Source organism: Ambystoma mexicanum, chromosome 13, assembly GCF_040938575.1.
Source record: "Ambystoma mexicanum isolate Mex_15411 chromosome 13, UKY_AmexF1_1, whole genome shotgun sequence".
Classification (NCBI taxonomy): Eukaryota; Metazoa; Chordata; class Amphibia; order Caudata; family Ambystomatidae; genus Ambystoma; species Ambystoma mexicanum.
In genome coordinates, this window is record NC_090938.1 from 794,640,702 (window position 1) to 794,664,435 (window position 23,734).

At 51.8% G+C, this 23,734-nt stretch overlaps 1 protein-coding gene across 1 annotated transcript in view; it reads right to left on the reverse strand.

Moving 5' to 3' along the window:
* The window catches only part of FLOT1 (flotillin 1), a 179,790-nt gene that overhangs the window by 103,537 nt on the left and 52,519 nt on the right, over window positions 1–23,734 (reverse strand). The window contains exon 2 of the mRNA XM_069635191.1: window positions 7,367–7,430. Coding sequence (XP_069491292.1) covers window positions 7,367–7,412 — 46 coding nt within the window. The 5' untranslated portion in view covers window positions 7,413–7,430. The remainder of the gene's footprint in view (window positions 1–7,366; window positions 7,431–23,734) is intronic.

The following is a 23,734-nucleotide window of genomic DNA, read 5'->3' on the forward strand; positions in this document are numbered from 1 at the left end:
GACATGTGGAGAGCCTGCCGGGTGCCTGCATGCCAAAGCCAAGCAGCTCCAGCTCCCTGTCCCTGGGGCACACAGGGTGTCCAGGGAGCAGCCCACATGTCCCTGCCAGGCATCAACCATAGACCTACCCAACATACACCTCGTCCCCCAGGCATGCCAAGCCTGTCCCTCCCAGGCATCAACCATGCAAGGAAACCAGGACCTAGCCAGCATGCACCTCGCCCCCCCAGGCATGCCAAGCCTGTCCCTTCCAAGCATGAAACCTGCAAGGAACACATGACCTAGCCAGCATGCCACAGGGCTGCCATGATGTGTGTCCAGGGCACAGCCAGCATGCCCCCCCCCACCAGGCATCCACCATACAAGAAACCCAGGACCTAGCCAGCATGCCCCCCGCCCCCAGGCATGTTAAGCCTGTCCCTCCCAAGCATCAACCATACAAGGAACCCAGTACCTACCAAACATGCACCCCACCCACCCCCAGGAGTGCCAAGCCTGTCCCTCCCAAGCATCAAACCTGCAAGGAACACAGGACCTAGCCAGCATGCCACAGGAGTGCCAAGACAGGGATGTGTGTCCAGGGCTCAGCCAGCATGTCCCCGCCAGGCATCAACCATACAAGGAACCCAGGACCCAGACAGCATGTGCCCCCTTCCCCATTAGGCGTGGCATGACAAGATATGTGTCCAGGGCCCAGATAGCCTGCCCTTCCAGGGCATCAACCATACAAGGAACCCAGGACCCAGACAGCCTGCCCTTCCTGGGCACGAACCATACAAGGAACCCAGGGCCCAGACAGCCTGCCCTTCCTGGGCATGAACCATAAAGGGAACCCAGGGCCCAGACAGCCTGCCCTTCCTGGGCATCAACCATACAAGGAACCCAGGACCCAGACAGCCTGCCCTTCCTGGGCACGAACCATACAAGGAACCCAGGGCCTAGACAGCCTGCCCTTCCTGGGCATGAACCATAAAGGGAACCCAGGGCCCAGACAGCCTGCCCTTCCTGGGCACGGACCATACAAGGAACCCAGGGTTCGGACAGCCTGCCCTTCCTGGGCACGAACCATAAAGGGAACCCAGGGCCCAGACAGCCTGCCCTTCCTGGGCACGAACCAAGCAACCCACGGTCCAGACAGCCTGCCCTTCCTGGACATGAACCATAAAGGGAACCAAGGGCACAGACAGCCTGCCCTTCCTGGGCACGGACCATACAAGGAACCCAGGGCCCAGACAGCCTGCCCTTCCTGAGCACGGACCATACAAGGAACCCAGGGCCCAGACAGCCTGCCCTTCCTGGGCATAAACCATACAAGGAACCCAGGCCCAGACAGCCTGCCCTTCCTGGGCACGAACCATACAATGAAACCAGGGCCCAGACAGCCTGCCCTTGCTGGGCACGAACCATACAATGAAACCAGGGCCCAGACAGCCTGCCCTTCCTGGGCACGAACCATACAAGGAACCCAGGGCCCAGACAGCCTGCCCTTCCTGGGCACAAACCAGAAAGGGAACCCAGGGCCCAGACAGCTTGCCCTTCCTGGGCAGAAACCAAGGAACCCAGGGCCGAGACAGCTTGCCCTTCCTGGGCACAAATCATACAAGGAACCCAGGGCCCAGAGAGCCTGTCCTTCCTGGGCACGAACCACACAAGGACACCAGGGCCCAGACAGCCTGCCCTTCCTGGGCACGAACCAAGCAACCCACGGTCCAGACAGCCTGCCCTTCCTGGGCATGAACCAAGGAACCCAGGGCCCAGTCAGCCTTCCCTGCCTGGGCAAGAACCATACAAGGAACCCAGGGCCCAGGCAGCCTGCCCTTCCTGGGCACAAACCATACAAGCAACCCAGGGCCCAGACAACCTGCCCTTCCTGGGCACGAACCATACAAGCAACCCAGGGCCCAGACAGCCTGCCCTTCCTGGGCACGAACCATAACAGGAACCCAGGGCCCAGACAGCCTGCCCTTCCTGGGCACGAACCATACAAGGAACCCAGGGCCCAGACAGCCTGCCCTTCCTGGTCACGAACCAAGCAACCCACGGTCCAGACAGCCTGCCCTTCCTGGACAAGAACCATACAAGGAACCCAGGGCCCAGACAGCCTGCCCTTCCTGGGAACTGACCATACAAGGAACCCAGGGCCCAGACAGCCTGCCCTTCCTGGGCATGAACCATAAAGGGAACCCAGGGCCCAGACAGCCTGCCCTTCCTGGGCACGAACCATAACGGGAACCCAGGGCCCAGACAGCCTGCCCTTCCTGGGCATGAACCATAAAGGGAACCCAGGGCCCAGACAGCCTGCCCTTCCTGGGCACGGACCATACAAGGAACCCAGGGTTCGGACAGCCTGCCCTTCCTGGGCACGAACCATAACGGGAACCCAGGGCCCAGACATCCTGCCCTTCCTGGGCACGAACCATACAAGGAACCCAGGCCCAGACAGCCTGCCCTTCCTGGGCACGAACCATACAATGAAACCAGGGCCCAGACAGCCTGCCCTTGCTGGGCACGAACCATACAATGAAACCAGGGCCCAGACAGCCTGCCCTTCCTGGGCACGAACCATACAAGGAACCCAGGGCCCAGACAGCCTGCCCTTCCTGGGCACAAACCAGAAAGGGAACCCAGGGCCCAGACAGCTTGCCCTTCCTGGGCAGAAACCAAGGAACCCAGGGCCGAGACAGCTTGCCCTTCCTAGGCACAAATCATACAAGGAACCCAGGGCCCAGAGAGCCTGTCCTTCCTGGGCACGAACCACACAAGGACACCAGGGCCCAGACAGCCTGCCCTTCCTGGGCACGAACCAAGCAACCCACGGTCCAGACAGCCTGCCCTTCCTGGGCATGAACCAAGGAACCCAGGGCCCAGTCAGCCTGCCCTGCCTGGGCAAGAACCATACAAGGAACCCAGGGCCCAGGCAGCCTGCCCTTCCTGGGCACAAACCATACAAGCAACCCAGGGCCCAGACAACCTGCCCTTCCTGGGCACGAACCATACAAGCAACCCAGGGCCCAGACAGCCTGCCCTTCCTGGGCACGAACCATAACAGGAACCCAGGGCCCAGACAGCCTGCCCTTCCTGGGCACGAACCATACAAGGAACCCAGGGCCCAGACAGCCTGCCCTTCCTGAGCACGGACCATACAAGGAACCCAGGGCCCAGACAGCCTGCCCTTCCTGGGCACGAACCATACAAGGAACCCAGGGCCCAGACAGCCTGCCCCTCCTGGGCACGAACCATACAAGGAACCCAGGGCCCAGACAGCCTGCCCTTCCTGGGCACAAACCATAAAGGGAACCCAGGGCCCAGACAGCCTGCCCTTCCTGGGCATAAACCATACAAGGAACCCAGGCCCAGACAGCCTGCCCTTCCTGGGCACGAACCATACAATGAAACCAGGGCCCAGACAGCCTGCCCTTGCTGGGCACGAACGATACAATGAAACCAGGGCCCAGACAGCCTGCCCTTCCTGGGCACGAACCATACAAGGAACCCAGGGCCCAGACAGCCTGCCCTTCCTGGGCACAAACCAGAAAGGGAACCCAGGGCCCAGACAGCTTGCCCTTCCTGGGCAGAAACCAAGGAACCCAGGGCCGAGACAGCTTGCCCTTCCTGGGCACAAATCATACAAGGAACCCAGGGCCCAGAGAGCCTGTCCTTCCTGGGCACGAACCACACAAGGACACCAGGGCCCAGACAGCCTGCCCTTCCTGGGCACGAACCAAGCAACCCACGGTCCAGACAGCCTGCCCTTCCTGGGCATGAACCAAGGAACCCAGGGCCCAGTCAGCCTGCCCTGCCTGGGCAAGAACCATACAAGGAACCCAGGGCCCAGGCAGCCTGCCCTTCCTGGGCACAAACCATACAAGCAACCCAGGGCCCAGACAACCTGCCCTTCCTGGGCACGAACCATACAAGCAACCCAGGGCCCAGACAGCCTGCCCTTCCTGGGCACGAACCATACAAGGAACCCAGGGCCCAGACAGCCTGCCCTTCCTGGTCACGAACCAAGCAACCCACGGTCCAGACAGCCTGCCCTTCCTGGACAAGAACCATACAAGGAACCCAGGGCCCAGACAGCCTGCCCTTCCTGGGCACGGACCATACAAGGAACCCAGGGCCCAGACAGCCTGCCCTTCCTGGGCATGAACCATAAAGGGAACCCAGGGCCCAGACAGCCTGCCCTTCCTGGGCACGAACCATACAAGGAACCCAGGGCCCAGACAGCCTGCCCTTCCTGAGCACGGACCATACAAGGAACCCAGGGCCCAGACAGCCTGCCCTTCTTGGGCACGAACCATACAAGGAACCCAGGGCCCAGACAGCCTGCCCCTCCTGGGCACGAACCATACAAGGAACCCAGGGCCCAGACAGCCTGCCCTTCCTGGGCACGAACCAAGCAACCCACGGTCCAGACAGCCTGCCCTTCGTGGGCAAGAACCAAGGAACCCAGGGCCCAGACAGCCTGCCCTTCCTGGGCACGAACCATACAAGGAACCCAGGGCCCAGACAGCCTGCCCTTCCTGGGCACGAACCATACAAGGAACCCAGGGCCCAGACAGCCTGCCTCTCCTGGGCACGAACCATACAAGGAACCCAGGGCCCAGACAGCCTGCCCTTCCTGGGCACGAACCAAGCAACCCACAGTCCAGACAGCCTGCACTTCGTGGGCAAGAACCAAGGAACCCAGGGCCCAGACAGCCTGCCCTTCCTGGGCACAAACCATAAAGGGAACCCAGGGCCCAGACAGCCTGCCCTTCCTGGGCATAAACCATACAAGGAACCCAGGCCCAGACAGCCTGCCCTTCCTGGGCACGAACCATACAATGAAACCAGGGCCCAGACAGCCTGCCCTTGCTGGGCACGAACCATACAAGCAACCCAGGGCCCAGACAGCCTGCCCTTCCTGGGCACGAACCATACAAGGAACCCAGGGCCCAGACAGCCTGCCCTTCCTGGGCACAAACCAGAAAGGGAACCCAGGGCCCAGACAGCCTGCCCTTCCTGGGCACGGACCATTCAAGGAACCCAGGGCCCAGACAGCCTGCCCTTCCTGGGCATGAACCATAAAGGGAACCCAGGGCCCAGACAGCCTGCCCTTCCTGGGCACGAACCATAACGGGAACCCAGGGCCCAGACAGCCTGCCCTTCCTGGGCATGAACCATAAAGGGAACCCAGGGCCCAGACAGCCTGCCCTTCCTGGGCACGGACCATACAAGGAACCCAGGGTTCGGACAGCCTGCCCTTCCTGGGCACGAACCATAACGGGAACCCAGGGCCCAGACATCCTGCCCTTCCTGGGCACGAACCAAGCAACCCACGGTCCAGACAGCCTGCCCTTCCTGGGCACGAACCATAAAGGGAACCCAGGGCCCAGACAGCCTGCCCTTCCTGGGCACGGACCATACAAGGAACCCAGGGCCCAGACAGCCTGCCCTTCCTGAGCACGGACCATACAAGGAACCCAGGGCCCAGACAGCCTGCCCTTCCTGGGCACGAACCATACAAGGAACCCAGGGCCCAGACAGCCTGCCCCTCCTGGGCACGAACCATACAAGGAACCCAGGGCCCAGACAGCCTGCCCTTCCTGGGCACGAACCAAGCAACCCACGGTCCAGACAGCCTGCCCTTCGTGGGCAAGAACCAAGGAACCCAGGGCCCAGACAGCCTGCCCTTCCTGGGCACGAACCATACAAGGAACCCAGGGCCCAGACAGCCTGCCCTTCCTGGGCACGAACCATACAAGGAACCCAGGGCCCAGACAGCCTGCCTCTCCTGGGCACGAACCATACAAGGAACCCAGGGCCCAGACAGCCTGCCCTTCCTGGGCACGAACCAAGCAACCCACAGTCCAGACAGCCTGCACTTCGTGGGCAAGAACCAAGGAACCCAGGGCCCAGACAGCCTGCCCTTCCTGGGCACAAACCATAAAGGGAACCCAGGGCCCAGACAGCCTGCCCTTCCTGGGCATAAACCATACAAGGAACCCAGGCCCAGACAGCCTGCCCTTCCTGGGCACGAACCATACAATGAAACCAGGGCCCAGACAGCCTGCCCTTGCTGGGCACGAACCATACAAGCAACCCAGGGCCCAGACAGCCTGCCCTTCCTGGGCACAAACCAGAAAGGGAACCCAGGGCCCAGACAGCTTGCCCTTCCTGGGCAGAAACCAAGGAACCCAGGGCCGAGACAGCTTGCCCTTACTGGGCACAAATCATACAAGGAACCCAGGGCCCAGAGAGCCTGTCCTTCCTGGGCACGAACCACACAAGGACACCAGGGCCCAGACAGCCTGCCCTTCCTGGGCACGAACCAAGCAACCCACGGTCCAGACAGCCTGCCCTTCCTGGGCACGAACCAAGCAACCCACGGTCCAGACAGCCTGCCCTTCCTGGGCAGGAACCAAGGAACCCAGGGCCCAGTAAGCCTGCCCTGCCTGGGCAAGAACCATACAAGGAACCCAGGGCCCAGACAGCCTGCCCTTCCTGGGCACGAACCAAGCAACCCACGGTCCAGACAGCCTGCCCTTCCTGGACAAGAACCACAACGGGAACCCAGGGCCCAGACAGCCTGCCCTTCCTGGGCACGAACCATAACGGGAACCCAGGGCCCAGAAGTCTGCCCTTCCTGGGCATGAACCATACAAAGAACCCAGGGCACAGACATCCTGCCCTTCCTGGGCAGGAACCAAGGAACCCAGGGCCCAGACAGCCTGCCCTGCCTGGGCAAGAACCATACAAGGAACCGAGGGCCCAGACAGCCTGCCCTTCCTGGGCACAAACCATACAAGGAACCCTGGGCCAAGACAGCCTGCCCTTCCTGGGCACAAACTATACAAGGAACCCTGGGCACAGGCAGCCTGCCCTTCCTGGGCACAAACCAAGGCACCCAGGGCCCAGACAGCCTGCCCCACCTGGGCCCAAACCAAGGAACCGAGGGCCCAGACAACCTGCCCCTCCTGGGCACAAACCAAGGAACCCAGGGCCCAGACAGCTTGCCCCTCCTGGGCACAAACTAAGGAACCCTGGGCCCAGACAGCCTGCCTTTCCTGGGCACAAACCAAGGAACCCAGGGCCCAGACAACCTGCCCCTCCTGGGCACAAACCAAGGAACCCAGGGCCCAGACAAACTGCCCCTCCTGGGCACAAACCAAGGAACCCAGGGACCAGACAGCCTGCTCCTCCTGGGCATGGGATGGTAAAGAAGCAGGAGTACACATCACTTGCCTGGCAGCTCATGCCATCATCAAGGCAAGGGGGTCAGTTATGTTTAGCGCCACAGCTCCCACCTCCAATTCCAAATTCCAGAGGTTTCCCCTTGTCCCGCCCCCGACCACCCCAATAACTTTGCAGATAAAACTCTTACCAGAAACCACCATGGCCTCGTTGGGCCCGCAGGTGTAGAACGCCATCTTGGCAAGGGGCGATTCCTAAAAGGAAATAGAGGTTTGTGAGAGAGTGGAAGCCAGAGGTGTTCTCGTGCAAGCATTTGATTCTGTGCACAGCCACAGAGCAGGCGAATCCTGCTCAGGGACGCCATTTCAACAAAATGCCAGGGGTAGCGGAAGGGACATCACAGGAAGTGATGTAATTTGACCCCACCCCGAAGTGACATCATGGGAAGTGAAGGAACACGACCTTTCACTCCTTGAGTAAGTGGTATCACATAGCATTGTTCCTAAGTACAGTATGAAAACTATGGTTACGATTTCACTATAATGTGATATACATTTCATACAAGAAAGGATCACCATATGTATCATTAATATCAGTGTGTATAGGCCCATAATACCAAATTACTGTGGATGCAAGCAGACGTCCAAGGCCAAATGATAATGATGTGTTATTACATAGCACTCACGCTTAAGCACTTTATATAAATATACATGCAATGTCACCCAACCTGTGTTGGTACTCATTTATCAACCTCAGAAGGATGAAAGGCTGAGTTGGCCTTGCCGGCATTTGAACCTGCAACCGGCAGATCACACACACATGGCAGCAGCGAGCGCTGAACCCACTGAGCTATCTTACCGGCTCTATCTATCTTACCAGCAATAGTAAAATAAGCAATTACATGTCTGAATGTTCTCAATGTCAGAAAGCAAATAACACTCTGTAGTGGATACCATTACACTGGGAACTGAGATTTAACAGCAGGCCAGTTCATCTGCAGGTCTGGTGCAAAGTTGGCCACATGTCAAGCCTGCGTGGATCTACTTTTCAGGCTTCAGGGGTTGGCAAAATACATACCATTGGAAGGGTTCATAACTGTGTATTAAAGAATTTAGAGTAGCACAGGGAAAGCAGCTGACTCACATGGCACGCCGTACTCTGGGCACTCGTTACCTCATACATGCAAACAAACATCCTGAACAGCATGCCATGGAGATAGGAAAGATAGACACATCACAACAACGCATTCATGTGCTATGGTCCAACATTTCTATACTGTACACACGCTTTTAGGCACAAGGATTTTGTCAAGTGACCGAGGACACCGAGATGGAGTGTCTTGTGATGATCATAACAAACGGCAGAAAAAGAAAAACACGCTACAACTGCAACTTGCGAAAAGCAAAATACATAGTCCTAAATGGGGGCTTATTCTACTCAATGCTTTTGGGAGGTTTTTGTGAATTTGAGGTGTTTAAGAACAGACCAGCGACTCACCCCCTGAAGTGTGCCTGAAATAAACCTTTGATGAGTCTAGCAATTATTGTATAGCATTCCGGAAAGACATTATTTGGTATTCCTATTCTTTCTTATTTAGGGTCACTGCTTACACTTGTGGAACCCCCTGTTTTTTAATATATATATTTTTTTTTAAGATGCCTGAACAAGACAGCCAGGCAATCCAGAAACAAAGAGCCATGTGGTGCTGGCCACAGCCCAGGGGCTTCCATTTAAAAAGGGGTAGCAAGGGAGACCACAGGAGTAGCAAAGGGGACCTCAGGGGTCGCAGGTGCGACCCCTGGCAACTCCCAAATGACGTCCCTGGTCCTGCTACCCTGTGCTCTTCGACCCTGGGCACGGGGGGCCTGTGTGTGCCAGGCTCGCTTCACGGTAGAGAGGCTGTGGTGCGAGCTGTAATAAAGGATATATGCACAGGGGCAGAGCCAGCCTCAAAATTTTGGGTTGCCGGATGGCAGTTTTCAAAACTGTTAGTGAGACGGAACATTAAACCTACTGCCCCCGTCCTACCTCCCCCTCTCCAAGCACAGGAGGTTGAGTAGATATTACGCTTTCCTTTGGCCCATTAGATCCATATTTCACACCAACTCACCAGAAGCGTAGCCATGATTCTGTAACAAGTGGGGCCTGGAGCTAATCTAGTAGAGCCCACACTAAGAGCCCGCAGAAGGAAGGGCACTTGTACTGCCCCAGCCAAATGCACAGGAGTGACAGTAGTGATGTAGGGCAAACCAATCAAGGGGGCGTTGTCCCCTTGAGATAGGTTTTTTTTAAAATTGATTCAAATTGTGAATTTTACAGTACACGCTCTGATAAATTAGGTAAAAAGCCACACAGTTTACAATCGGTTTTGTAGGGTAAGACATAAAAAGTCCATGAGATGCCAAGTCACAAACAAGGCACAGGGGCATTTCAAACACATTTTCATAATGCCTTTGCCCACTATGTGCCAGTACTCTGCAAGTGTAAAAAAACATTTTCAAATCGATTGTGCTCACACATGTCCATTCTGGTGCAGATATATACGCCACTATACCCCCATAGGAAAATACACATGTTTGCTTTGTCCATAATGCCAGTAACGATACTATGACAAAGCATGTTTATGCGGCTCTGCCAATACATGCCAGTCTCCCCATGTAACAACACACTCCTGTTGGCTTTGTCTTAATGCCAGTGAAACAAAGCCATGCCACAGTAAGAAAATATATCCTTGTTGGCTCCACAAATCCCGCCACTCCCCATATCAGAACACCCACCATGCTGTATTTGCTCCCTAACAGCAGTAAGAAATGTCATGCCACAGTAAATAAACATGGCCTTGCAGGCTGCAGGAATGCCCCCACCCCAATGTAAGAACACTTATGGTGCCTTTGGCCTTAACATCAGTAATAAACTGCATTGCCACAGTAAAAGAATACGCTCTGGCTGGCTAGTGAGTAAGATAGCTCAGCGGGCTGAGCGCATGCTGTTGTAGCAGGGTGTGATTCGTAGGTTCACATCCTGGCAATGCCAACTCTGCCTCATACTTCAAAGTGACCTCCCTGATCGCTACCCTCCTCTACGGACCTTGTACTATTACGTTGCTTTTGCACCTTGTTACCTCTCTCTTACTCTGTACTGTACCGTTTGCGCTGCTCACCAAGTTGTACCAGCGCCGCGATACTGACGGGTTTGGGCGCCGTCAATACATGCAATAAATAAATAAAGCTCATTAAATGAGTGCAAACTTTGGCTGGCGATACATTCTATGTAAATATGTTCCCTGTACAGCGCTTTGGTGAAAGCACTATAGAAATAGCATTATCATTACACAAATCCCCCCATATAAGAAAACCTATGTTGCACTCATGTTATAATACACCTATGTAAGAATATCTATGTTGCCTTTGACCTCAACACCAGTAAAATAAAAAGCCAAGTCAAGATAAGGAAACATGCCCTCCCCATGTAAGAACACTCATCATGTTGCCTTTTACCTCAATGCGAGTACAACATTCCATGCCACAGTAAGACCCAGCCAGACCAGCCCCACTCTAGGATTTCCCCCTAGACCCCCACTCCAACCCCACCATCACATAAAAACACTCAAGTTGGCTTTCCTTTGCCCAAAAATGGCAGTAAAACATGCCATGCTCTTGTCAAAAAATGTCCATGCTCCAATGCCCCTCCCCAGGCCCCAACGTGCATACAGACAGTGCTATAGACACATTCACCCACCAGTCACGCACCCACACAGCTGATCTGTCACTCACAGGAGCACCCAGACCATTTAGTCTGTGCGCTCATTAACACGCACAGTTCCACCCATGAAGACCATTTCCAGGGCATTCATTCATGGGTGTGCACTTGCAGACACCTCCTAGCGTACAAACATACAACCACTTACACATATGCTCGTTGCTTTTATGCAAATCACTAGGACTGGGTTCTATGAAGATACTGTATTGCTGACCTGGCCTTGGACACAACCCTTAGCCCCGCCCCGCCATGGATGAGAGGGATCCCCAGTACATTTTTCCTAATTTCCATCACTGGATGTATGTGCTGTGTGCACTTGCAGCCCCCGTGCAAGGCCGTGCCAGGGTCTATTGCATTTACTCAACCCCTGAGGGCCGTGGCAGAGTCTTTGCCCACTTTAGTGGCTGCAAAACAGCTCCACCCGCCTGTGCTTCCAGCACCACTCTCTAGATTGGCACTGAATTGGACCCCTCGACTCCATCCCCCAGGGAGACGTCCCTGCAGTCGCCTCCCTGCTTCAACAAGTCTCATCAGACACATACCGCCTAGATGCGTGCTCCCGGCCAGTGCATATGACATGGCTTTACAAAGAAAAGCTTGATCAAATAAAAGACATTTAAAAAAAACATCAAAACATATACATCCTACAATTATCTACAATACATCCAAATTTTTAAAATGCACCACCTTGGCTAAAATACCTCATAAAAATCATGCAAGCGCTCCATTATGCATCTGTACTATTGTATAGCTCTGTAAAGGGATCCGTTATGCATCTGTACTGTTGTATACCTCTGTAAGGTGCTCCGTTATGCATCTGTACTGTCGTATACCTCTGTAAAGCGCTCCATTATCCATCTGTACTGTTGTGTACCTCTGTAAGGTGCTCCGTTATGCATATGTACTGTATACCTCTGTAAAGCGCTCCATTATCCATCTGTACTGTTGTGTACCTCTATAAGGTGCTCGTTATGCATCTGTACTGTTGTATACCTCTGTAACGTGCTGTGTTATGCATCTGTACTGTTGTATACCCCAGTAAAGCGCTCCATTATGCATATGTACTGTTGTATACCCCAGTAAAGCGCTCCATTATGCATCTGTACTGTTGTATACCCCAGTAAAGCGCTCCATTATGCATCTGTACTGTTGTATACCTCTGTAACGTGCTGTGTTATGCATCTGTACTGTTGTATACCCCAGTAAAGCGCTCCATTATGCATATGTACTGTTGTATACCTCTGTAAGGTGCTCCGTTATGCATCTGTACTGTTGTATACCTCTGTAAAGTGCTGTGTTATGCATCTGTACTGTTGTATACCTCTGTAACGTGCTGTGTTATGCATCTGTACTGTTGTATACCTCTGTAACGTGCTCCGTTATGCATCTGTACTGTTGTATACCTCTGTAACGTGCTGTGTTATGCATCTGTACTGTTGTATACCTCTGTAACGTGCTGTGTTATGCATCTGTACTGTTGTATACCTCTGTAACGTGCTGTGTTATGCATCTGTACTGTTGTATACCTCTGTAACGTGCTCCGTTATGCATCTGTACTGTTGTATACCTCTGTAACGTGCTGTGTTATGCATCTGTACTGTTGTATACCCCAGTAAAGCACTCCATTATGCATCTGTACTGTTGTGTACCTCTGTAAAGCGCTCCATTATGCATCTGTACTGTTGTGTACCTCTGTAACGTGCTCCGTTATGCATCTGTACTATTGTATACCTCTGTAAAGGGATCCGTTATGCATCTGTACTGTTGTGTACCTCTGTAACGTGCTCCGTTATGCATCTGTACTGTCGCATACCTCTGTAAAGCGCTCCATTATCCATCTGTACTGTTGTGTACCTCTGTAACGTGCTCCGTTATGCATCTGTACTGTTGTATACCTCTGTAACGTGCTGTGTTATGCATCTGTGCTGTTGTGTACCTGTGTAAAGCGCTCCGCTATGCATATATACTGTTGTATACCCCAGTAAAGCGCTCCGTTATGCATCTGTACTGTTGTATACCTCTGTAACGTGCTCCGTTATGCATCTGTACTATTGTATACCTCTGTAAAGGGATCCGTTATGCATCTGTACTGTTGTGTACCTCTGTAAAGCGCTCCATTATGCATCTGTACTGTTGTGTACCTCTGTAACGTGCTCCGTTATGCATCTGTACTATTGTATACCTCTGTAAAGGGATCCGTTCTGCATCTGTACTGTTGTGTACCTCTGTAACGTGCTCCGTTATGCATCTGTACTGTCGCATACCTCTGTAAAGCGCTCCATTATCCATCTGTACTGTTGTGTACCTCTGTAACGTGCTCCGTTATGCATCTGTACTGTTGTATACCTCTGTAACGTGCTGTGTTATGCATCTGTACTGTTGTGTACCTGTGTAAAGCGCTCCGCTATGCATATGTACTGTTGTATACCCCAGTAAAGTGCTCCGTTATGCATCTGTACTGTTGTATACCTCTGTAAAGTGCTGTGTTATGCATACGTACTGTTGTATACCCCAGTAAAGCGCTCCGCTATGCATACGTACTGTTGTATACCCCAGTAAAGCGCTCCATTATGCATCTGTACTGTTGTATACCTCTGTAACGTGCTGTGTTATGCATCTGTACTGTTGTATACCTCTGTAACGTGCTGTGTTATGCATCTGTACTGTTGTGTACCTGTGTAAAGCGCTCCGCTATGCATATGTACTGTTGTATACCCCAGTAAAGCGCTCCATTATGCATCTGTACTGTTGTATACCTCTGTAACGTGCTGTGTTATGCATCTGTACTGTTGTGTACCTGTGTAAAGCGCTCCGCTATGCATATGTACTGTTGTATACCCCAGTAAAGCGCTCCGTTATGCATCTGTACTGTTGTATACCTCTGTAACGTGCTGTGCTATGCATACGTACTGTTGTATACCCCAGTAAAGCGCTCCGCTATGCATCTGTACTGTTGTATACCTCTGTAACGTGCTGTGTTATGCATCTGTACTGTTGTATACCTCTGTAACGTGCTCCGTTATGCATCTGTACTGTTGTATACCTCTGTAACGTGCTGTGTTATGCATCTGTACTGTTGTGTACCTGTGTAAAGCGCTCCGCTATGCATCTGTACTGTTGTATACCTCTGTAACGTGCTGTGTTATGCATCTGTACTGTTGTATACCTCTGTAACGTGCTCCGTTATGCATCTGTACTGTTGTATACCTCTGTAACGTGCTGTGTTATGCATCTGTACTGTTGTGTACCTGTGTAAAGCGCTCCGCTATGCATCTGTACTGTTGTATACCTCTGTAACGTGCTGTGTTATGCATCTGTACTGTTGTATACCTCTGTAACGTGCTCCGTTATGCATCTGTACTGTTGTATACCTCTGTAACGTGCTGTGTTATGCATCTGTACTGTTGTGTACCTGTGTAAAGCGCTCCGCTATGCATCTGTACTGTTGTATACCTCTGTAACGTGCTGTGTTATGCATCTGTACTGTTGTATACCTCTGTAACGTGCTCCGTTATGCATCTGTACTGTTGTATACCTCTGTAACGTGCTGTGTTATGCATCTGTACTGTTGTGTACCTGTGTAAAGCGCTCCGCTATGCATACGTACTGTTGTATACCCCAGTAAAGCGCTCCGCTATGCATACGTACTGTTGTATACCCCAGTAAAGCGCTCCATTATGCATATGTACTGCTGTATACCTCTGTGTTGTTTCTCAAAGCTAGGTCTGCGCTCAATGAATAGCATAATAATATTTATACCTTTCTATAAAAATGTATATGTCTCCATAGCCACAATCAATAAATATTCCAAATAGGCCATACCACTTAAGAATGGACGGGCAATGGACCATATATAGGATACGGCACATTCTTTTTTCGACAGGCATGGCAAGCCAGGCCCTGTATATTCTAGTGTGGATAATACGTTAAAACGCGACATATCTCTTTTAAGTTCCAGGTCACACATCTTTACTAAATAGCTACAAGGAACGTCCGGAGCGAACCTCTGCCGAACATATTCGCACTGCCTTTTCTTGGCGGGCAAGGCTTCCCAGTCAATCGCTCAGTAATTCATTGACATTGGTGTTTGTGGGTGGATGGAAGCCGGCAGCCACAGGCATCTCTAAAGAGGTCCTCCGAAGAGCGATGTACACTTCACTGATGACATTATAGACAGGACCAGCCAGAAGGCCCGGGAGAGTTTCATTTTCATGCTAGTTAAGATCATATTTACAACGCTGGATTTTCCAAAGCGCTAATATGGAAGTAAGGCCAAGTTTCATCCTGGCTGCTTCAAGCAGTATAGCTTTAGGAAGACCGAAGAAGTTTGCCCTCAATGATCCCAGGCGAGCGCACATAAAGTTCTGGAAAGATCTCTAAGCCATATAATATTCCAGGCAATAAAATGATCTTGTATACCTCAAGATGGCCCCCTATCGAGTACTCACACCGCCTAGACAAGACATAACAAGCCACTTGATTTTGTTAGTCAAGTAAGTGCCATAACAGGTGTGGTCAGGGCGATCTTTGATGGGGATGCCCAAATATAAATAGGAATTTACGCTTCCATGTGATTTCATCATGGAGAAATCATCCAATCCCATTTTGTCTAATTGTTTTCTTTCATTCAATTTGGCCGCTGACGTATGTGGGGCCAGCGGGAGACCCCTGCACCGCTCCTTAATGATTACTGTTGCCCACCCCATATATATTCACGACCAAATGTATTTAAAAGAATTTGACTAGTTCTCCTGTGACGAACCCTCATTATCCCAGAATGTAGGACCTCTGGTATCTTTCGTCCAATCTTCCACTCATAGCAGCTGTTGCCTGTCTTTATTTCCCACCACCAATACCTTGCTTTTATGGAGGATAATGTTTAAGTTATCAGTTGCAAAAGCATGCAAAGCCAACAGGGAGCGCTGGTGCCCCATCGGTGTACGGTCCAACAAGACCTTATCGTCTGCATACCAGAGCCATTGTATATGTTCTTTACCCATTATTGGAGGAAAGCTGTGCCAAGTCCTGACGGCCTCATCCATGTCAGCCACATATAAACTATATATAAAGTAGGGGGGCCAAAAGACCCCCCCCCGCTTAAGGCAAAGATTGGTGTCAACAAATTCAAAGATGAAGCCCTCCCGATTCAACCTTACACCAACCAAGTATTAGTGTACATCGTTTTGATGTACTTAAGAATAGTGGAGTCTATTCCCCATTTAGTCAATTGATCCCGTAGTCCATGTCGCTGTACACAATCAAATGCGTTTGCATAGTCTATGAGGCATAAGAAGAAACTGGCGCAAGGATTCCTGTAGCTATCAGCCATCATGTACTGCAAAGCCCAGATGTTATGGGTGGTACAGAGGCCACCAGTCTGCTCAATAATTTTCTGTTCTCTACCCATTTATTCATCTTTACTAGTAAAAGGGGGGCAACAATGTCACTGCTGGAATTAGTCATTGCACGCAATCTATAGTTTTGGGTATCAGTTCTTAGTGCCTTTTTAAATACAGGAGTCAAAATGAATTGCCTCAATTTTTCTGGTATAAGTCCACAATCCAATACAGGGTTCTGAGCAGGAGCTAAAACCAGCTCCTGGGTTTTGGGCATGACCCTGTGAGCAGGAGCTAAAACCACCTCCTGGGTGTCTGGCATCTTCCAGTACGTCGGAGCTCCCGCAGGGGATCCAGGAGCTACCAGAGATGCTCCTTTAACTTATCCATTGTGTATGAACCATTGTCTTTAAATGTGTATTAGACGTGTTCTAATTCTTCGTTATTAAAATGCTCAAAGTAAATGCCACATTTACATATTTGGAAGGCACCCCTTGGCCCTAGGAGCCAATTGTAGCTCCTGGTAGCTGTTGGTTTCAAGCGAGCCAGGCTCTACTATGCTAGAAGCAGGAGCTAAATAGTTCCCAACTCCCCTCTATTTCAAACCCTGCTATGTGAGAAGATGTTATAGAGTATACCTACCCAGAGTTCAGGATTTCTTTTGATGACTATGTTGGCAATTCCGTCAGGCCCGGGGGCCGAGACTTTTTCATTTTGAATATAACCGGTTTAACAATTGTGCAATCATTAATTGAGGTCTCTTGTCTGTTTTATCAGACGGTTCTCATGTCGGGGGCAGTTTCGTTTCCTGCGTCCACTAAGAGAATACAGTATCATTCTTTGACGTGAGCACCCCATTCAGCTTCCGTTACCGGACTGGCCTCAGGAGGATTATCAGCTAAATGTGCCCGGTACCTATGCCAAAACGTCTTCTCTACCCATCTTAATATTCCAAAAATAGCTTCCAATTGGAATTATTCAGGTCACTTTTGTAGGCTTTGAGCTAATATTTATACTTGGGCACTCCTCTGCATCTCATCATCCCTACTAAGATTCTTGGATATACTGATTTTACGGAGACCGTCCTAGAGACATTTCTTTCTCCTATGGATCTTAATGTCAAATAGCCAGTCACTATGCATGCTATAAAGGTCCAATCGTAAGCCGCTGTCTGGCCGTCTTCATCACTTGATCATGTATTCAATGTCTGAATTAATGACAGAATGCCCCGTCTGGCTCATTAAGCTCATCACATCTGCACAGGTGGTCCTTCTAGACCAGAAGTCACGGCTTCTCGATTCCCGCCACCCACTGACGGATGCCGCAAGCACGGTAAGCCCTACCGGGCCTAGCGACATCTATTCTGCAAGACATTTCAAAATGGCCGCTGCAGCGACGATGACGGCGGCGGCGGCAGCAGCAGCACTTGGGTGCTGTGCATTATGCCCGCCTCTGCAGGCATTCGATTGGCGGTCATATGTCACTGACTCGGCTAGGGCAAGTGAGGTTTTAGAGGCCATTCAATCGTGGATGGTGATGAACTCACTTGCCCTAAATGATTAAAAAAACGAGATTTTAATTCTCGGAACAGGTGCCAAATTGAAAATATTGGACCCTCAATATAGCTGCTTCTCGATTGCAGGTAACATTATTGTTGTTTCTGAGTTCGTAAAAACACTCAAGAGTATTTTTCGACTCCCAGTTCACTTTCAAGAAACATGTGTCTCATTTGACCTCCTCCTGACCTTACAGGACGCATTTGTTATGGCAAATTCGTCCCCATCTCTCTGAATAAAACAGGGCTCGGATTGCAGCAGCCACTATAAATACAAAATTGGATTACTGTAATAGCCTTTTGGTAGGCACCACTCAGGCAAACATTAAAAAGATACATGTTATCCAAAAGGGAGCGGTTTGCAGGGTGGATCGACGGGCTCATGTGTCGACGGCTCGCCGGAAACTGCACTGGCTCCCGGGTCAATCAGAGAATACTTTTCAAGGCATCAAGTATCATATAGAAATTTCTGGCTGGTGATGCCCCTCAATATCTTCGTTCCTGCAAGGACACAGATTGAGACAGCACCTAGCAGGGGCACTTTGTGCCCTAATAGAGATGCTCTATTAACTCAACCTGAGGCCTTTGGGTGCGTTGGCGCGATATACAAATCCCATAGATGGACAGACAAGCAGCCCACCCCAGGAAGTCCGCTGGCTACGCCGGCACCCTGTAAAGGCCGATACCCTCATTCCCTGTCTGGCCCCGTCGAGCAATGGCCGCCTTGAAATACTGGCCAGTCTCTGCCCTTTTGGGCCAAGCCTCACTGTGATCTCACGCATTATCGATCCTGCTCGCAGCGTCTGCCTCTTGCCCAGTGCGGGAATCCGGCAGGTAAGGGTACACTACGTATGCCCCCCCATCCGCTTATCTCTCTGCCGAAGCTTCCCTTTGGTCATTCATGACTCGATGCAACTCTCCGGCTTCCCTTACGGATGAGGTAGCCCTCAGCCTCGCTGAGTGCGCCTTTACCTGCATGATCCAACACTTCGGAATCAGAAACTCTTAACCGGCCACCTCAGTCCTACCCACGCGCTGCCTGACTAACTTGCTACGCCTTGTAAACCTCACGAAATCTGCAGGACCTTGGGCCTCATTACGACCCTGGCGGTGCGGAAATAACGGTGGCGGTAAACCCGCCGCCACCGTTGTTTCCGGACCGCCTGATCCCGACTCCTGCAGGCGGGAGGTGATGTTCCCGCCAGGTCTCACCTGGCGGGTTTAACACCGCCCGCCTGCAGGCGGACGAGGAAACACCGGCAGCATTACGAGATGCTGCCGGTGTTTCCATGATCCCGATTCCCATTGAGTCCCGACTCAATGGGAATGGGGATTTACACCATTCCGCCTCCGTGATTCCCGGAAAACCGGGGTTGTAATGCCCCGGTAATTCCGGGAATCACGGAGGCGGAATGGTAATACGAGTCCGGCGGTAACCAGGCGGTTTTACCGCCGGACTCGTAATGAGGCCCCTTGACTCTTAGCATCACGCCTTTCAGGCAATTTGTGTGCAACTTGCTTGATATTTTGTCTTATTTTACCTGAATGCACTTGCAGTCCTGCGCTGCACTACTTGCCTAACGATGCCTCATTTTACCTGATTTGACATGGCGGCCTTGCGCTGCACCACTTGCCTAACGATGCCTCATTTTACCTGATTTGACATGGCGGCCTTGCGCTGCACCACTTGCCTAACGATGCCTCATTTTACCTGATTTGACATGGCTGCCTTGCGCTGCACTACTTGCCTAACGATGCCTCATTTTACCTGATTTGACATGGCGGCCTTGCGCTGCACTACTTGCCTAACGATGCCTCATTTTACCTGATTTGACATGGCGGCCTTGCGCTGCACCACTTGCCTAACGATGCCTTATTTTACCTGATTTGACATGGCGGCCTTGCGCTGCACTACTTGCCTAACGATGCCTCATTTTACCTGATTTGACATGACGGCCTTGCGCTGCACTACTTGCCTAACGATGCCTCATTTTACCTGATTTGACATGGCGGCCTTGCGCTGCACCACTTGCCTAACGACGCCTCATTTTACCTGATTTGACATGGCGGCCTTGCGCTGCACCACTTGCCTAACGATGCCTCATTTTACCCAATTTGACATGGCGGCCTTGCACTGCACCACTTGCCTAACAATGCCTCATTTTACCTGATTTGACATGGCAGGCTTGCGCTGCACCACTTGCCTAATGATGCCTCATTTTACCTGATTTGACATCGGCCTTGCGCTGCACCACTTGCCTAACGATGCCTCATTTTACCTGATTTGACATGGCGGCCTTGCGCTGCACCACTTGCCTAACGATGCCTCATTTTACCTGATTTGACATGGCAGCCTTGCGCTGCACCACTTGCCTAACGATGCCTCATTTTACCTGATTTGACATGGCGGCCTTGCGCTGCACTACTTGCCTAACAATGCCTCATTTTACCTGATTTGACATGGCAGGCTTGCGCTGCACCACTTGCCTAACGATGCCTCATTTTACCTGATTTGACATGGCGGCCTTGCGCTGCACCACTTGCCTAACGATGCCTCATTTTACCTGATTTGACATGGCGGCCTTGCGCTGCACCACTTGCCTAATGATGCCTCATTTTACCTGATTTGACATGGCGGCCTTGCGCTGCACTACTTGCCTAACGATGCCTCATTTTACCTGATTTGACATGGCGGCCTTGCGCTGCACTACTTGCCTAACGATGCCTCATTTTACCTGATTTGACATGGCGGCCTTGCGCTGCACCACTTGCCTAACGATGCCTCATTTTACCTGATTTGACATGGCTGCCTTGCGCTGCACTACTTGCCTAACGATGCCTCATTTTACCTGATTTGACATGTCGGCCTTGCGCTGCACTACTTGCCTAACGATGCCTCATTTTACCTGATTTGACATGGCGGCCTTGCGCTGCACCACTTGCCTAACGATGCCTTATTTTACCTGATTTGACATGGCGGCCTTGCGCTGCACTACTTGCCTAACGATGCCTCATTTTACCTGATTTGACATGACGGCCTTGCGCTGCACTACTTGCCTAACGATGCCTCATTTTACCTGATTTGACATGGCGGCCTTGCGCTGCACCACTTGCCTAACGACGCCTCATTTTACCTGATTTGACATGGCGGCCTTGCGCTGCACCACTTGCCTAACGATGCCTCATTTTACCCGATTTGACATGGCGGCCTTGCGCTGCACCACTTGCCTAACGATGCCTCATTTTACCCGATTTGACATGGCGGCCTTGCGCTGCACCACTTGCCTAACGATGCCTCATTTTACCTGATTTGACATGGCAGGCTTGCGCTGCACCACTTGCCTAATGATGCCTCATTTTACCTGATTTGACATCGGCCTTGCGCTGCACCACTTGCCTAACGATGCCTCATTTTACCTGATTTGACATGGCGGCCTTGCGCTGCACCACTTGCCTAACGATGCCTCATTTTACCTGATTTGACATGGCAGCCTTGCGCTGCACCACTTGCCTAACGATGCCTCATTTTACCTGATTTGACATGGCGGCCTTGCGCTGCACTACTTGCCTAACAATGCCTCATTTTACCTGATTTGACATGGCAGGCTTGCGCTGCACCACTTGCCTAACAATGCCTCATTTTACCTGATTTGACATGGCGGCCTTGCGCTGCACCACTTGCCTAACGATGCCTCATTTTACCTGATTTGACATGGCGGCCTTGCGCTGCACCACTTGCCTAACGATGCCTTATTTTACCTGATTTGACATGGCGGCCTTGCGCTGCACCACTTGCCTAACGATGCCTTATTTTACCTGATTTGACATGGCGGCCTTGCGCTGCACTACTTGCCTAACGATGCCTCATTTTACCTGATTTGACATGGCGGCCTTGCGCTGCACCACTTGCCTAACGATGCTTGCGCTGCACTACTTGCCTAACGATGCCTCATTTTACCTGATTTGACATGGCGGCCTTGCGCTGCACTACTTGCCTAACGATGCCTCATTTTACCTGATTTGACATGGAGGCCTTGCGCTGCACCACTTGCCTAACGATGCCTCAATTTAGCTGATTTGACATGGCGGCCTTGCGCTGCACCACTTGCCTAACGATGCCTCATTTTAACCGATTTGACATGGCGGCCTTGCGCTGCACCACTTGCCTAACGATGCCTCATTTTACCTGATTTGACATGGCAGGCTTGCGCTTCACCACTTGCCTAATGATGCCTCATTTTACCTGATTTGACATCGGCCTTGCGCTGCACCACTTGCCTAATGATGCCTCATTTTACCTGATTTGACATGGCGGCCTTGCGCTGCACCACTTGCCTAACGATGCCTCATTTTACCTGATTTGACATCGGCCTTGCGCTGCACCACTTGCCTAATGATGCCTCATTTTACCTGATTTGACATTGCGGCCTTGCAGTGCACCACTTGCCTAACGATGCCTCATTTTACCTGATTTGACATGGCGGCCTTGTGCTGCACCACTTGCCTAACGATGCCTATTTTACCTGATTTGACATGGCGGCCTTGCGCTGCACTACTTGCCTAACGATGCCTCATTTTACCTGATTTGACATGGCGGCCTTGCGCTGCACCACTTGCCTAACGATGCCTATTTTACCTGATTTGACATGGCGGCCTTGCGCTGCACCACTTGCCTAACGATGCCTCATTTTACCCGATTTGACATGGCGGCCTTGCGCTGCACCACTTGCCTAACGATGCCTCATTTTACCTGATTTGACATGGCGGCCTTGCGCTGCACCACTTGCCTAACGATGCCTCATTTTACCTGATTTGACATGGCAGGCTTGCGCTGCACCACTTGCCTAATGATGCCTCATTTTACCTGATTTGACATCGGCCTTGCGCTGCACCACTTGCCTAATGATGCCTCATTTTACCTGATTTGACATGGCGGCCTTGCGCTGCACCACTTGCCTAACGATGCTTCATTTTACCTGATTTGACATGGCAGGCTTGCGCTGCACCACTTGCCTAACAATGCCTCATTTTACCTGATTTGACATGGCGGCCTTGCGCTGCACCACTTGCCTAACGATGCCTCATTTTACCTGATTTGACATGGCGGCCTTGCGCTGCACCACTTGCCTAACGATGCCTTATTTTACCTGATTTGACATGGCGGCCTTGCGCTGCACTACTTGCCTAACGATGCCTCATTTTACCTGATTTGACATGACGGCCTTGCGCTGCACTACTTGCCTAACGATGCCTCATTTTACCTGATTTGACATGGCGGCCTTGCGCTGCACCACTTGCCTAACGACTCCTCATTTTACCTGATTTGACATGGCGGCCTTGCGCTGCACCACTTGCCTAACGATGCCTCATTTTACCCGATTTGACATGGCGGCCTTGCGCTGCACCACTTGCCTAACGATGCCTCATTTTACCCGATTTGACATGGCGGCCTTGCGCTGCACCACTTGCCTAACAATGCCTCATTTTACCTGATTTGACATGGCAGGCTTGCGCTGCACCACTTGCCTAATGATGCCTCATTTTACCTGATTTGACATCGGCCTTGCGCTGCACCACTTGCCTAACGATGCCTCATTTTACCTGATTTGACATGGCGGCCTTGCGCTGCACCACTTGCCTAACGATGCCTCATTTTACCTGATTTGACATGGCAGCCTTGCGCTGCACCACTTGCCTAACGATGCCTCATTTTACCTGATTTGACATGGCGGCCTTGCGCTGCACTACTTGCCTAACAATGCCTCATTTTACCTGATTTGACATGGCAGGCTTGCGCTGCACCACTTGCCTAACGATGCTTGCGCTGCACTACTTGCCTAACGATGCCTCATTTTACCTGATTTGACATGGCAGGCTTGCGCTGCACCACTTGCCTAATGATGCCTCA